Raw genomic sequence first — 17,085 nt, 5'->3', positions numbered from 1 at the left:
GACACAACTGTTGCTCAAGATTCCCTTCTTTATCCACGTCTTTGGAAGTTTATCAGCACTTCGCATCTTGCAGATCCAGATTTTGAATCCTTGCACTAAGCATTCTGATGGAAGTCAGAAAACAAGATGAGAAAGACTGTCAAAGAAAGCAGAACAGTTCCCACAGTTCTCAGCAAGATGTGGACAGGAGCTGCAGGAATTCAGGATGGATCTTTGCAGGAGGAGTGTGTGAATATGTAGACGTGTTTATGCTTCTGTTTATTCAGTTACAGAAACTGTAGGATTCAGCACAGCATCTTGATACAAAACTAAGACTTAATTAAGGCTTTTGTGCCTTTTTGCGAGGGCATTTTCTGCAACACATTTTTATTACTTTTAATATTGAATAAATGAATCACATCCAAAAGAAGAACAACTTCTCCAATCCTGAAATTAAAAGGCTTGCAACTTTCTCCTGGATTGGATGTTGTTCCTGTCCTCCCCATCCTTTCCTCGGAAACCACGCACAGATTTTCAGCCAAATTCATCTATAATGCCGGTGTGATTTGGACTTAATGCACAATAAAACCCATTACCAACCATCTCAAATTCTTCATGATTATAAATCTTTCAGATGTTTAGCAAGACACAGTGATAATGCATTCCAGGATTAAGAAAGGTTCACCATGAAAACAACATAAATTATGAATGATATCCAAATCTAGTTTGTTACTACTTCAAGAGGTGAAGATGACTTAGATCATATAGCAATGCCTTAGGCTGACAGAGAGAAAAAAGCTATGTTGTATTTCATATTTTGAAGTATAGAAAAGAAAGATGAAGTGATGTTGCTAGAGTAGCAGAAAAGAATCAGAGCTTGGGAACAGCCTGAAAACGTCTTAGGGTTCATTCTCAGTGCTATCCCACTCTGACATTTCCTGAATTATCTAAATATTTGTGTGAGTGTTACTTCTGAGATTCAGCATGTCCCAAGAAAACAATCCTGGAAAAAGATAAATTTTCAGCAAAATGACAGGCATTTTGAAGGTGCACACCAATTGATGTGCTCGCCTACAAAAACGTCGTGCAGAACAGAGACTGTAGAAGAGAGTGGCAGGCTGGGCGCGTTGCTGTTATCCTCCTCCCGCATCCCACTTCCCTTCTGCTGCTCCCCTGCACGTTTCACTATGTGACGATGTCTCCTCTTTGCACAAGGGCTGGATCTTCCCAACCAAGCCACCAGAAATTTGTGCGCAAGTAGGGAAGGGACCAGATCCACCTGAAGCCGAGCAATAGCAATGGGAGAGAACGACACGAATCCCTGTGGCCAGCAGTGAGGAAAATGAAGCCCAGCTGTCCCCTGGCATGCTCTCCATTTTGGGAACGTCCCCATCCTGTGTCAGCTCTTCCACTGACTATGATATTTTTGACAACTTCCCACTAGAAGAGGTGTGAGATATTTGTCAGTAGGAGCTTAGAAGTACTCTGTAAATCAGACCCAGCTCCTGCTCTGAGAGTCCTGATGGATCCCAGGAGCGATACGTTTGAGCTCTAGAGACAAGTGTTCCAGCCGTAGAGACCAGTCAATGCAGGGGTACCGATGGCTACAGAAAAGGGCCCATCCACAAGAATAAAGCCACATTAAGAGAAAGCTAGAGATAAGAAACGAATGGACGAGGATGTCAGTGTATCTGTCTGCCCAAAGAATAGCAGTAAGGCGGCTCCATAAGCAGTACACTAATAAAGCAGGTTGCTTTTGACTCCTGTGTTGACTTTTTTCCCCACTTGAAGCATATTAAAATTCTACTCAGTTTCCCTTTGTTTCTCCCTTTCAGCCTTTCCACTTATGTTCTTGCAACCTTACTGACTCTTGTACTGTTTTTCAAATTGTGCTGAAATTGCTCAGGAAATTCAAAAGAATTTAGTGGTGATGGAGGTAAGAAAGGAGACACAGGCAAACACAGGTCAAATGATTACATAAGCCTAATATTTGGAAGAAACATAGTTTTAAAACTATAGTTTTTAAAATACCTGAACTAAATTCAGAGATTTGAAACAATACCATCAACTAAAATGAAGATGACTTCGGACTATTACAGCAATAAGCTGTTAATTCAATATTCTAGGTCAATTTAAGTGTAATAATCAAAATCCATGAAGGAATTTATTGAAACAAGTGCATAACTCTTTTCCATGTGTATAGGATTCTTCAGTACAAAAAACTGTCAAAATCCTTTATCCGCATTTTACTAAGCTATATCCATATTCACATACAAAATGGTTGTGACAGCCATGGCTGCGGATTTGACTGTCATATACCATGTTCACTGCGTTCCACCTGCATTAGACTCCTTGCTTTTAATGGAACAGAAAACCAACAGTGAAAATATATTATCATCTGCCATTATGCAGAATAAGGGGAGACTGGGAGCCCCCAAGTAACACGGGTGCTATGAAATGAGTTTAGGAACTTCACAGAGATGGTGGTAAATCAGATTTAATCAGCCCTTTCAGTGTTTTTGCAACAGATCCTCTGTTGCTTCTGGATTAAACAGGGTGCTGGTAAATCCGAGCTGGTTTCGTGTGAAAGTACGTAAATTGCTTCCAGAGTTAAATTGACTCTGGAAACAGGATAGCCAGGAGAGGTACCTGAGCTCATAAACTGTGTCAGTTCTGCAGCTGGCTCTGTATGGGGTCAAAACCCCCTCTGTCTCCATGATCAGTTAAGTAATAGCACAAATATCCTGACCATTTGTAATCAAGAGCTGTCTGTACATGAATCAGAAAAATATTTTCTAGCTACTAACTAAAATTACAGCAGCCAGTGGCACACGAGGATATTCAGTCTTGGATGCGCACAAGCAGGTGCCGATTTAGCCAGTGGTCCGAGGTGGCCCGTTAGCCTGAGGCGATGGGAGACAAGCTCTTGATGCAGCCAGAGCAGAATGGATCTGCCTCTGCCCAACTCCCACATGCAGCCTGCCCGTTATCTTGCCTTGGCTTGGCATGTTGCAGCCCCAGAGCTATCACAGCCTGGCAGCGTCAATTTTAAGCGGGATCCAACAATAAATCTAACAACATCAGAAGACTATAATTCTTTCCTTTGATAGTAAGAGTCATTTATCTTTTGCCAGTGAAATATGTGTGCAATTACCATGAAATAGGATAAAATCCATCTCAGTTGTTTGACATCACCACTGAGCCTCATAAAAGAAAGTGAAGAGGTCAATTAATTACATTTAATTAAAAAGCTAATGCCAATAGTGTTTTCAGATCTTACAGGTGGCTCCATAGACAGAACCCAACTACATTTTTATTTACTATCAGCACGAGTTGGTATCACAGCCAGCACAACACAATGTATGTAGACACCTATAGATGTACTAGTCAATTAGAAAGTGTAATTAAAGAAATGAAAGGAACTATACAATACTCACCGGGCTTTACAAGGCTTGTCTTTGTCTCCTTCTTGTATCGAGACAGCTGCAGGTTCCCTTCACTCATTGTCCCTGGACTGAATTTCTTCCTGGAGAAGTCTCCATCGCTACCAGTGCAAAAAATGATCGGACTGTTTCCAGCATCAGAGGGAGTCTTAACTGGAGATACTGACTGGCTACTAGGACAGCCAGTGTCATCTGAGGAGAAAAGGGAAAACACCAAAATTTCTAACTAACATGAACGTTAGCAGAGTTAAAAAAAAAAAAAAAAGGTGTTTGGACTACAACTGTTTACAGTCAGTTACCTGATATGCACAACCTTGGCTGTGAAACCTGGTGAGAAGCTATTAGTTTCTCCCATTTTGTGAAGAAGTCTTGGAAATTTTATAGCAGACTGAAATGGCAAGTGCTTGTTTCACTGTCTGAGACAATACAAAATCAGGGGCTACATAATGAAAACCCAGATCGAAGATAAATTCTTTGGATTTACCTAGGTTAGGGAATATTATGGCATGAAGGAATGGCTTGTGTAGGGCACACCGGATGAAAAGCAAGCAGGAGCCACATGCTCTCCTTCAAGAGAAATTCCTGTCTGAAAAACAAGGGAACAACCTACAGGCCAGATGCACAAAGTCAGAATTTTTACTTAACCGGAATTAATACAGGTTTCTCAAAATTGTTTTTCCTTTTAAAGCAACTGTGATCACAGAGCTCTTCCATTCTGGACAAGTGGCTGTGGGGTACCTAGTTCTGAAGAGGGTGTGTTATACACAGAGTGCTTTGACTGAAAGCCAAATTCCTCCTGCGGGCACACCAGCACCTCGTGGCATCAGCAGCCACCTCGCCAACAGACCCATGTTCCTGACCTCCAGGAACACAAACACTCCAGCGCTTAACCATTAAATGCAACATAAGAAGTCTGAGTCCAGGTAAAATCTACATATCAAACATCTCCTTCATCTAATCACGTCTCCTGTAATCTTGAGTAATCACAGCTCCCCTAAGGTCGTGGTGGTTTTAGAGATGCACGACAAAACCAAACAGGCTGCTCTGACACTGGGAAACCTTGAACATTTACCCTCCTGGAGAAACGTAATTGTTCTTTCCCAGGACAAAATGAGAGCTGCCCTCTTAATTATGCAATTGCACCGTGCTCCTGGTGCATTATCTTTACCTAATATGAAATTCAAAGAAGTGCGTGCAACTGAGCTAAATCATTTGCATGACCACACTGCACTCACCGCTTCCACCCTGTTCATAATTTAGGTCAAGCCTGATCTCGCAATCAGCTTTGCATGGGCAGATTGTTTAATAAAGCCAGTATAGGACAATGCATTGACAGGCAAAAAGGGCTCCCGGAACTATCCAACCCCCTCCCTGCCCACCTCCTCTCTGCAGGAAAGAGCAGCTTTTGCTATTGTTGACCATCGCTCCCCCAGTACAGTGAAACAGCCTCATCCTTTCATGCGAACAACTTTCCCCTTCTGCCTGGCTCGTTACCCCACCCTTACCTGTGCCAATGTCCCTCTTCTCATTTCTCTGTGCCCGGCCTTCAGTACTGAGCAAACACCAAAAAGTGGTGCCCACCCAAAGCTGGCTATATGCGTTAGCACGTAACCGCAGCCAGCAGCCTGCGGTGCCGCTGCCCAGGGTCTGCACGCTGCCACTGAGCCACGGGGGCAGCCCAGCCTCCTGCCAGAATCACTTCCCAGCGCACGAGGGGCAGTAACGCTGCAAAGCACCTCACCCTGCTTAGTCGTATTTGATTCCTCCAAACCAGCTCAGTTAAGCCTACGAGCATCTCCCTTTGCCATCTTGCTGCTGCCTTCTGCAACTCAGAATTAGTTCCCAGAAAAATAATGGGAAGAACACTAGTAAGGTTTTCAGACCATCCCCACAAAACTCCATCAGCATCACAATAGAACACAAGAGAGAGAAGAGAGAAGGTGGTGATTTCCTCCCAGATCAGCACCCATTTCCTTCTCTCAGGGGTCCAGAGTCTCTCCTGCACGTTGAATGAATACTGCGTACAGGGCAGGGGATCCGCACGGCCGAGTAAGCTTCTGAACTGCATTGAGGGAGCTCCTTTAGCTGTGTCCAAAGCATCTTCTCTTTAGAAGCACACAAACATCTATAATCAAATATATTCAGAAAAAAGTGCATGTTCGTGCAGTTTATTTTTTTTCTTATGACCTTTCCACTTGGATATTTCTCTGTGTGGCATTATTTTCAACACTTTGTGTTTAAAGATAAGAAACTATTTGTTTCATCTCCCCACCAATAAAATCACTGCAACAGCTGGACAGGTTCTGCAGACCTCACAGATGTGTTTATACAGGAGACTTGATCTCCAAATAACTCTCAAAGCTATGGGGATGCTATCGGGAAGAACCTCAGGAGCTGACAAAATCTTTAAACAGGGAAAGAACTAAACTATAGTGTTAAGACTTAGGGCATTAAAAAACCCAACTATGTAAAACAAATTGAGATAAGGAAATAGAGTAGCTAAAGAAAGCATACAAAAAATAGCATAAAATTTAAATATTTTAATTAATGCCCCCCCCCCAAGCCTCTGATATCACACTGCTGACACTGTATGATCAGATTATGTCACATCTACATATCCTCGCTTTACCATTAAGGACTTCAGCTTTCATTGCACCAGGGCATCTGTTAAAGGAACAAGTGAGTGTGGCACAATGTACAATTGCTCTTCTCTACTCACAGCCCTTGTGACCTCTAGACACACCAAAAACCAGGTAAGCATTGCCACTCCAGCTAAGTAAATTAATTACTTTATTGACTCCCTCTCCTTTGATTGTTTGGTATTTTTTATATAATGTGTAAATTCTACTCCTTCTTCCTAGTAGTAGTCAGAAATGTGAACAAAATTATAAATTTTCCAAGTCTAGGGCAAGCTGCAGAGAAATATTTTTCTGTATCAGCTTTTTGCAGTGCCTTTTGAAGAATCAAAATGTTTACTACCACGGAAGGGAACAGCTGCACACGAAATGCCAGTGGTCACCACCAAAGGCAAGCAAAGCTCTGCTGTACACGGGTGGGATGCATCTCCCAGCTGACCTGCAACTCCCCGTTCTGGCACAAGGAGAAGTACTGGTGAGCACTGGGGTGCTATCCAGCTGCTCGCTGCAAGCCAAATTGCCTCCACTTATCTTTGTTCTTCCCTGCTCCCGAAGCCTTAAAGGGACATTTAATTTTATTTAATATTGCAGCTGGAATCCCTGCAGACGAGCAGCAGACCCTCCCATGGACCCCGACCATGCGTGAAGCTGATGACTCGGCAGCTTGACTGCCCCCCCGCTCGCTGCCCCAGTGAACACCTCTGCTCCGTGCCCGCACAGCGAGGGATGCAACCACGGCAGCGTGGGTTCAGTATTTCCCGCTGACCTGTAGGCTCCTCCAAAACTCTGCTGACAGCTCTGATGGAAGAAGGTGAAGACATCCACCTGCCTAGAAATGGGCCAAGATAAGGAATCTATCTCCAAAGTAGGCAATGGGGGCAGACGAGCCCGTGATGGGACTCGATTTCTCCTGGAGACATGATGTGAATGGGGTTTTCAGCAAGTTCTGTTAAGGATGCAATCCTGTAACTCAGCAAGAGTTTTGCCCCAGTAAAGATTTCAGGTCCAGACTTCTCAGGAACACAGACAGACCTGAATTACCTCCTCAGACACATGAGCCTCAGGAAGATAGAAGAGAGAAAGCTGGCAAATATTGTTGTGCAAGTCCATACTTCTGATCTTGCCTGTATTATTTGCTTACACAAGAGGGAAAACCACACAACTTTATAACACACAAGTTTCAATGCTTTCTTAGCAATAGACATGGTGTCTCTTTTTCACAGTGGCCTCCTAAGAGCATTCTGGGAGTGGACTTTCCCTTTGAACATCAGCTGGATCCCATCACTGAACCTTCATGTCCAGCCCCTCTCCCAGATCAGCCACGCTTGCCAAGTTCCAAAGCCAAACACGAGGTAGTGTCTCCTCAAACAAACAAATGGGAAAGCTGCTCAGAGCACTCTGACATTTGCATATACTGACAGACTTTCAAACAGTAAAGTCAAAGTATAAACAACAGAGATGAAGATAATAACACTCTAACAACTGGCAAAAATATTATCCTTGTAGACTTTTAGGCCATATGTTGTGACTTGATAATGTTCACTGATTTTTCTGGGCACAGAGTCTTTAGAGGTTTCACTATAATATACTTTAGAGCTTTCTTTACAAAAATACTGCCTTTTCCTGAATACTTCAAGAAATAGGGAATTTACAACCTCCTTGTATAATCCATGCAAATAATTAACGATGCTCTCACTGAGGAAACACTGACTCGTTTTTACCCTGACTCCTGGCTGTCAGACCTCATTGTACGCTTTCATGGGTCTGAACCGATCCCTCCTTGACTGCCCCACTGCCATCCTCTTTCAAGGTTCCTTTGACCAGTGCTCAGGCTGTACATACCCTTTACTTCCACTAAGAAATGCAGATTCCAGAACTGAACATGTGCCTCCAATGAACTTTTACCCGTTCAGTGTCCCAGGGCAAAGGCTGTTTCCTGACCTCTCCTGCTGGTTCCCCTTCTGCTCACCCCAGGCCCCGCGAGCTGGCTGCTGACCCTGCTGCACCACCAAGGGCCTTTCAGAGTTTTTCAGGGCAACCACCCGATCTGCTTGCCTGCGGCACAGCTTTTGACCCCCTGCGTGTTGCTTCGGTCTGCTTTCGTGACCGGTCTTGCAGCAGAGGGGTGTTGGATGCATTAATGAAGGTCACTGACAGACCCCAGAGGGAACCGCTCACCCCCGTCCACCTGCCGAGGGGCCTCCTGCTCTACACTGAGAGAAAGAGGCTCCTCGGGAGGATGAGTCCGAATGACGGCCCAGGTTAGGCTTCTCCAGCCATCCCACCACTCCGAGTCACCGTCTGAAGGATCTCCTCTCTCCCCGTTGGCAGGACAACCCGCATTCCGACTCAGGCAGCTGAACCAGGGGGGTGTAAGGGCCCACCGCCAGTCAGAAGCCATTGCTGGCTGGAGATTCACCGAACCGTTCTGGAACAACAGAGCACTGCAAAAGCAGCAGGAAGAAACACAGCAGTACAAGATGAGGAGGCAGAAGTGCAGGACACCCACATGGGCAGCAGCAGGCTCTCAGTAGGCTGGAGTCTACCTCCTCCTCCATCCCGGCACCCTCACCTGCCCAGCAACCATTTAGGGAGCACAGCTGAAGGTAAAAAGTGGGAATATTCTCTTCAGCTCCTGTTTGTACTAAAATATTTCATTTTTACTGCAGCCATCCTGGTAGGTGATTTTATATACTCTAGGAGATCACTCATTTGTCAAACCTGCAAAATCACACCAAGCATTGAAAAAAATATTTTAAAACTTCACTAAAAGTAGAGTCCTAAAAATGCCACTAGTTTCAGTCCTTCTGATCAATCCTAAACTCATTTCACACCTATTTTTAAGATCTGTTTGGGTTAGTATTTAATAAAATCTATTAGAATATCATGTGCTAGTGAGGCAAGTCAAGCGCACTAAAGCAGAGCAGAGCAACCAAAACTACAGCCGAGCCAGGAAGAGAGGAGGTTTATTTGACAAGGCCAGCTTATATGAAATCCTGCTAAGAAAATTAATTCCACATTTAATCTCTATGTCTCTGCAGACAGAACCTGAACTAACTGTGCTCCACGTTGCCTGTGAACGAAGGCAGGCTAGCAGCTCCACCCCTCCCTGGGGTCACCCAGAGAGGCTGTGCAAACTCTCGTCCTTGGAGGTTTTCTAGAGTGGCACAGACAAAGCCATGGCTGATGCGACGTAGTGTCGGAAACACTCCTGCTTCAAAAAAGAGGCTGGATGGAAGGGTCTCCAGAGGTCCCGTACAACCCACATGCTTAGGATCACACTTCTCCTTTACATTTTTCAGATATCCCGCAGCTGTGAACCACCCTGTTTTTCCCAGTCCATCTTACAAGCTGGAACTATTTATTTTAATGGTCTCGTCACAAAATGTAACCCAGCAGTGAAGTCACTAAAATCAAGATGAAACATCTTCGACTCTTTTTGGTTTTTGCTGAGGTTCCTATCATTAATATACAGGAAAATTTTACACCTCTTCCTCCCCAGCACCTTTGGCCTTGCTTCTGTCACACCCAGAGGCTGATCGCTAATAGTCCCTGCCGGAAATTGAGTAGAGGAGCTGCTCACTGAATTCAGCAAGAGGTCCTCTCTGCTCACACACAGCATGGCACAATGGTGGTAGGGTGGGATTGCACAGAGGAGGGGAGGGGAAGGTGACAGGAGATGGACTGACCCACTCCCAAAGCTTGGGCATCTTCACCGTGGAGTGCTTCCCATAAACATGTCCTTAAAGTCATCAGCTCGTGACACCTGACTGTACAACAGCTGAGAGACACTGGAGCAGCAAATTTTAATTGACTTTGGCAGCAAATGATGCCTCTACTAATCCTCCTTCTGTTTGAACATTACACTAATAAGCAGGACTGATGCGTGTTCTGGGAAACCATCTGAAAAAAGGACTATATAATTGTGGCTCATTGGCTTTGTCACTGCATTGATAGCACCACTAATGGTATCAGTATTACAGCACAAGAGCACCACGGCCCCCCAGTAAAAATATCAATAAAAATAGCGGGGTTACCAGGGGAGCGCTGTGGTCAGGAACAGCACAGCTCCTCGAGTTCTGCTGTCACATCACAGATAACATTTGGACTAGGTGTTTAAGATGATAAAGGACTGAAAATCTATTTGAAATTTTTAAAGAAAAGTTTTAACTAAAGGTCAGGAGAGGAAGGAGCCTGAAAAAGAGACAAAAGTAGTCTTGACTGTTAGGTAGGTTTTTTTAAACACTTCTATAGACCTCACTAACCTTTCCTGAGACCTCAGCTGGAAGTGGAGCCACTGCTGCTTCCTCTGGTGGGTGAGCCGTGCCTACACCAAGGGTCAGAAATACTGCCCATTTCATACCAACATTATGTGAAAGGTATGTACATACAGATGGGTTTCTGTGTGAGTGGTTTTGCACGCGTAACTCACTTGTGCAGCAAATGAAGAAATTTTAGATATTCTATCTGATTTTGAAGGTACTGGTTTCGGAAATACGCACCTTCAACAGACCGCACAGAAATGTGTACCTGTTCCTCAAGTGGCAGAACACATCATATTCCTTTGTTTTCACACAGCTCTGCCTCTGTGGCTGACAGCACATGACTGTGACCCCCACAGCTTCAACATCCCCTCATAACGGTGCACTGTTTACATTACTATTATGCTTGGAAACCACATATATTCTATCCATTGTTGATGTATGCATTTTATTTTTTTCTTAATGGCCAGCAAACCCAGACTGGCACTCAGCATCACCACAGAACTCACTCGCTGTATTTGGTGATACATACACATCTAAACACTGCTCAAAAACTTCAAGGACATACAGTAGCCCTATAAATGTAGGGTTAAAACATGTCATGTAGAATTTATTTTAAAATATCAAGACTCTCTTTTAATACAAAATAAATCAAAGACTCCTGATTAAAGTTTTCTGCACATTGTGATGTTCTTCAGCATGCATGATAATATTCAACTCAATAGAAAATTGCACGAGAAGCACTTTAAAACAAAAGATTATACATTGATGGTGAAGAAAATACACTACACCATTTAGAATTCAGCCCGTAGTCCACAGCAAGCTGCGACAAACAGGGCAGCAGAAAGGGTGAGGTACTGACTGTTCTCAGGACACCATCCAAAATGTGCCAGAGGGAACAGGAACCCTTCTGCTGACCCCAGGAGGCTCTGGGTCAGGCTTTAGAGCTTTACAGTGCTGACAGATGCATGAAAAGGTGACAACAAGCATTCAAAAGGTTGAATAGTTTGGCTTCCAGATGTTGTTGTGTGGCACAGACACAAAAGGATTGTTACTTAGTAAGAGAGAATAAATAGCGAAGTTGAAGGGAAAGCAGGGAAAGGCCAAAAACTGAGGAACGGGCAGGCTTTGCTCTTCAGTACCTGGGCATTTTTCCCATTTCCATGTTTGGAACAGATCTCCGTGCTGCAGAAACAGAACCGGTGGTTAACAACACAAAGCAAATATAAATTACTGCGTGTAAGGCAGACCATCAGGAAATTCTCCAGGGAAGCAGCAGCGAGGAAAGGAAGCATGTCACCAGTGTTGCCCCTATGCAAAGGCCATCCGTGCATTTTTGAAAGCGGATTTTGCTTCAACGTTTTTGTAAATTAATATCACAGTGATTACTGAACTGCCTTACAGAATGCTGCAAACCAATGTGCACCTCCACTTCAGAAGTTTGAAAAAATCACAAAAGGACTGTGGAAAAGCATGCCATAAAGGACCGCAGGAAAGAGAAGCTAACTTTCTGCATCATATGCTTGAGCACTTTTAAGCATATCTCTTTGATATTTGAAACTCAGACTAGAAAAACAACAAATAAACCAGTACGGAGCTATTTAAACAAAATACTTCTTCTTATAACAAGAAACAAGAAAAATGGGAGAGCTCATTGTTTCCATAATAATAATACATATATACACATATACAAATAATAGCGGTAATTATTTTCAGTAACTCATAATAACTCTCCAATCTCAATCTGCTGACTGCTACTACAAATTTGTTTTCCTCTACCTTCTTCTATTCAGAAATATATATTTAAGTATACACATTTTAACGGCAGAGCCTCCAAGGCTAGCTGGTTTACAATACAACCTACTCCAATGTTCTAGCAAACGAATTATTTACCGGCGCGTGAGAAGGCACAGCATTTCATCCAGTGACATCCACACAAATTCCCTTCTCCTCTGGTCTGTGCCCAGCAATACCTGCAGCGCATTCACATTGATTTAAATAAGCCTGCCCAAAGCCTACGTGCTTTTTTTTGACATACACACTGCGAACTCAGCCCCAGCATCCACCAACAGCTGGTCCAGTTGGCAAATAATCTCAGAGTTCAAGGGGACAGTGCACAGGAGCAAGTGAGCAGGGAACGGTAACGCTGAGATTCCTGTGGCAGCGCCTACGCCCCAGGGCTCCCGGTGCAGCCACGGTACCAGGGTGCATTTATTGTGCCACACACATAAAGAACAAGATTTTAAAATAATCTGACACCAGAAAAGAACAAGTTACGAAATAAGCACCGAATCCAGATCTTGAATTTGAAAGAAAAAGCAAAAAAGAAGCTTCAACTCCTGTTTTTGAAAACTTCATTGGAGCAAGCCACAATCATTCATCTACAGAAACGCCGCTGTTTTGCAACAGCCCATAGTACAACACAGTCTAGTTAAAAAGGAGCTTTGCAGGTAAGCCCAAGAAAAGAGGAATCATTTGCTATGGGTATAAAACAGGTCCTCTGGCTCACAAATGCACAGGTGCCTCCTGCAAAGCTGCACCCCATTTAACAAAGCACCACGGCATTACCTGCAGAAATTCGGGAGGCTGGCTTCTGAAGAAAGGCTGAAGGAAAGCTTGGGCATCGTTACAAAGGTAGCATGTCTCAAGTCATCTTCACAAGGAGAAGTGTAAAAGCTGAGCTATTCAGAGGCAGAAAACAGAAGAACAGTATATCCCAAACTAGCTTCCTTTTAAAATGGAAAGCTCGACAGACGGTTACTGAGCTCAGCACATCCAGGCTGCCTTCGATCCAACACGCAGCTGCCTTGGTATCGAAAGGACGCGTACACAAAAATCAAGGATAATGCCCCGCCCTAAGTGTCTTGTTTCTTATAAGGCAAACCCTGCAGCTGGAACTACCAAAGGCAGCGCAGCAGCCGCGCAGCCACGGACCCGTGAGCGGGTGGCTTGTTCGCGATGTTTAAAGTCACACTCTCCTCCCAGCTGGCAAGGTAAGTGCCTGCAAAGCCAAGAGCTGCTTATGAGGAAAACACGCGTGACATGGGCAAAGGGCTCAGCAGCGGCCGAGCCAGATGAAGCTGCCGGGAGAGTGTTTTTCATCGTTTGACATCACGCGAGTTCCGTGGCTGACATCCAAGCCGAAGGAGGGCAGCGGCTGAAGGAAGAGAAGTGCTCCCGTATCAGATGACAAACAGGATCCCAGAAGCGCCGAGATTTTAAGGAAGGATTGTGCAGAGTGAATACTGATACAAAGCCTCAGCGTGGCTGCACAACACCCAGAGAGCATCCATGTTCATTTGGCAGAAACATGGAATATTAGAAAGACATTTTGTCAGGAATATCACAGACAGACAGATGAACAGTCTCACCATGTTTCATATGGTTGCCCAGAGAAGCTGTGGATGCCCCATCCCTGGAGGGGTTCAAGGCCAGGCTGGATGAGGCTTTGGGCAACCTGGGCTGGTGGGAGGTGTCCCTGCCCATGGCAGGGGGTGGCACTGGATGATCTTTAAGGTCCTTTTCCAGCCCAATCCATCTTATGTTTCTATGATTCTGTATGGACTGACAAAGCAAAACTGACATAAAGTCAACTGCAAATAATTGACCAACGTGACTGAGTCTCTGATCCAATCACACAAGACAGAGAGCGAGATGATAACATAAATTTAAAACTTAGACAGAACTAACAACTTCTTCAAAAGAAACTAAGCATTAAAGCACAGTGTCTCCTGTCTGTTGCCAAGTGATATTTTTTTTCTGTTGCTGCCGTGCTCACAGCACTGCCACGGTTCCCAAAGGTTCCCCCTACCTAAACCAACATGAACACCACCTACAAGACCCTGCTGCTCTCATTTAGGGAGAAAGAACTCCAAGCCTTCATTTATGCCTCAGAACCAACGTAAGCACCCAGGGAAAACAACTTCAGAAGTTCTAGGGAACAAACCAGGAAATACATATTTAAATGGACTAGGAAAAAAAATGGTTCTACCCGGGGAAAAAGAAATGTACTGATCATAACCACTTGGTGTCAATAATAAAGTTAGTTAGACAGCAACTTGTCAAGAGAAGGGTAAAGAGGAAAGGAATTATTCCAGGGGCCGACTCACACTATTTGCTGCTTATCGAGAACCTTTTGGAGTTCAATGCTCCAAAGAAGTTACAAAAAAGGCATTACGAGCCTTTCATACTGCCATCACACTATCATTGATCATATAATCCATCTGCTCACCTCTTCTAAATTCCTTACTGGCTAATTTTAAATACTTTGTGCACATGCCATTCGCTTAAGATGGCAAGTGCCCAGCAAGGCACCAGGAGAGGCTGCAGTACCTCCACTCACCTCTCCGCGCAGCTTGTCACCATCCCCTCCCCAGAAACAGGAGCCAGCAGCCACCTGCTGCTTCTGGGGGATCTCAGTCTAAATCAGACACACCGTTATCAGGAAGGATTGTAAGTGGAAGACAGGGAAGAGACGTCAGAGAGTGAGGAAATCAAGTCAGTGACTGCTACCATACCTGTGTCACAGTGAAAAATCCATCAATCCTATCAACAGCAAAACCGCCTGCTGGGACAGAGGACAGTGCCTTCCTTGGCTGCATGAGGTTTGAAGACTCAACAGTCAAACTGGGAGGTGCAAACCTGTCTGGCTGCTGCAGGCAGCTTGAGAAGCACAAAGCTCTCAGTATGGGGAAAAAAATCAAACTAAATCAATGCAGCATTCATGGAAGAACAAAAGATGTGTAAAGGAAATAAAAAATATGCACAGTTGTGCTTAAGAGGCAGGTTAAGAGATCAGCATCGCACTCTTGAATACCCCTGTGAAAAGCGCCTTAAAACTGTCAAGCCATGGCATCAGACACACCCCGAGTAAACACAAAGCGCTGCCGGGACTCCAGACACAGCCCGTGCAGTGCAGTGGAACAGCAAGGGCATTACTTTGGCAGTTCTGTGGTGAGTAGATCTGAGAAACACAACACAAACCCAAAAGATATCATAAAAAAGAATTTCAGTAACCAAGATGAAAGGCCTGTCAACACACATGGGAAAAAAAATCAGGATAAAAAGCAGCCGGGTGGGAGAGATCATAAAAATAATGTATTTCTAGAGAACTTCAAAACGTTTTACTTCTTTGTTTCTTGCGAGCCAACAGGCACTCAGACAGGTATGGTGGAGGAATTCAAAAGGCATGGGAAAAAGAATTCATCATTCTTACAATACTATGTTGTTTGTTTAACGCTCTGCATTGTTCATTAAATAATAACCAAATAGATCATTCCACTGAGCCTGAATTGCAAAATCTATCCCAGCTAAGAAGGAAATGGTAGACTCAGACATGGATAATGTGTTTCTCATCTAGGAAAATTGACTGTACAGTGTACAATACACTGCTTTTGTTAAAGATATTAAATAAAATAATAATCTGATCCACTGTAGTGAAGTCAAAGATAAATATGGATGTTTCTGACTGGTCCCAGGAAAGCCTTTGGTAATTTAAACACTTTATGAATAAACAAAAGGGAAGTTGAGGAACTTGCTCTGATATTAACTGTTATAGAAATATTTGTTGTAATTCAAATTTTTAGTTAGAGAATGTTATGCTTTCCAAAATACTATTAAAACCAAATTTTTAGTCACAAAAATATGTTTAAAATTAGCGCTCTCATATAAAGCCCAAGGTGTTCATGATGTGACCCTCAGTGCTGTTATCCACGTGCATAATGTCATACACCGTGAAGAGTTTCACTGAATTAAAGGATTACTCACCACTAGTAGGTATCCGAGTCATTCACTGCTAGCTGAGGGACTTAAATTGCGCTAAGCTCCACACAGGACAAATATTTAACATAAAAAGTTGTCCCTGATGTAAAGGGACACATTCATTTTGAAAAGCAAATGACGCTTCTGCAGTCTGCAGTTGGAGAGTAGAAATTTACTTCTGGTACGTCACCTAGCCATTGCCCTCTCTATAGAGATGACATCATCCCCAATTCATGCCTAGCAACACGTTTGTCAGGAGGAGTCTGAATTCTCTAATAAGCAAAACTCACTTCAATATGATGGTGAAAATTTCACCTACATATTTTGTTCTGGTTCATGCATGGAGATCATTGTCACAAAAACCCAAAAGGAATTGCAGTATTTGACTCACATCTGATGCCCTTAATAGCACCTCCCCTGTTTTACAGACTCTGTGGCTTACGGGCTTTTCAGAATGCCTCAAACCCACTCTGCAGTTTTTAAGGCAAATCTTTCTCTTTAAAGCAACTATTCTGCTGCAAGTAAAACCGCCAACTTTTTCGCTGCGGACAGCAGAACTCGAAGTGGAAACATCTGGTGTCACTTACGGACGCGTATGAAAAGAACAGATACTGGATTTCCCTGGAAAAAATCAATGGTTGCCCTTCTTCATGCACAAAGCGGGATGCTCAGCAGGGCTCGACACAGGGATGCTGCGCCTTTGGGGTGACAGCGAAACCTCGGGGCTTGGCTTGGTGGGTCCCACCGTGACCCCCAGGGTGAGGAGCACCGAGTCGAGGGGATGCGGGGGGTCTGTTTGCGGTACCTGAGCAGAAGCTGTTGCTGCTGACGGTCCTGCCGGAACCCCCGGAGGAACTGAGTGGGTTGAATTCCCGACTCTCCTCTTCCGAAAAGGGCGACTCGGAAGCGGGGGACACCTTCTGCTGCGGCCGAAGGACCAAACGGGGGATGCGGCTGCGGGATATTTCCTTCTCCAGCTGCGCCTTTTGCTCCTGCTCGGAAAGG

General features: G+C 44.2%; 1 protein-coding gene across 1 annotated transcript in view; it reads right to left on the bottom strand.

Moving 5' to 3' along the window:
* The window catches only part of SYBU (syntabulin (syntaxin-interacting)), a gene marked incomplete at its 5' end in the record, with an annotated part of 39,308 nt that extends 22,227 nt beyond the window's left edge, over positions 1 to 17,081 (bottom strand). Inside the window, 2 exons of the mRNA XM_010075841.1 lie at positions 3,417 to 3,614; positions 16,886 to 17,081. Of these exons, the coding sequence (XP_010074143.1) occupies positions 3,417 to 3,614; positions 16,886 to 17,081 (394 nt within the window). The remainder of the gene's footprint in view (positions 1 to 3,416; positions 3,615 to 16,885) is intronic.
* Between the last annotated feature and the right edge of the window lie 4 nt (positions 17,082 to 17,085).

This window comes from Pterocles gutturalis, unplaced genomic scaffold (assembly GCF_000699245.1).
Source record: "Pterocles gutturalis isolate BGI_N339 unplaced genomic scaffold, ASM69924v1 scaffold1403, whole genome shotgun sequence".
Classification (NCBI taxonomy): Eukaryota; Metazoa; Chordata; class Aves; order Pterocliformes; family Pteroclidae; genus Pterocles; species Pterocles gutturalis.
This window is presented reverse-complemented; position numbering and strand designations above follow the sequence as displayed.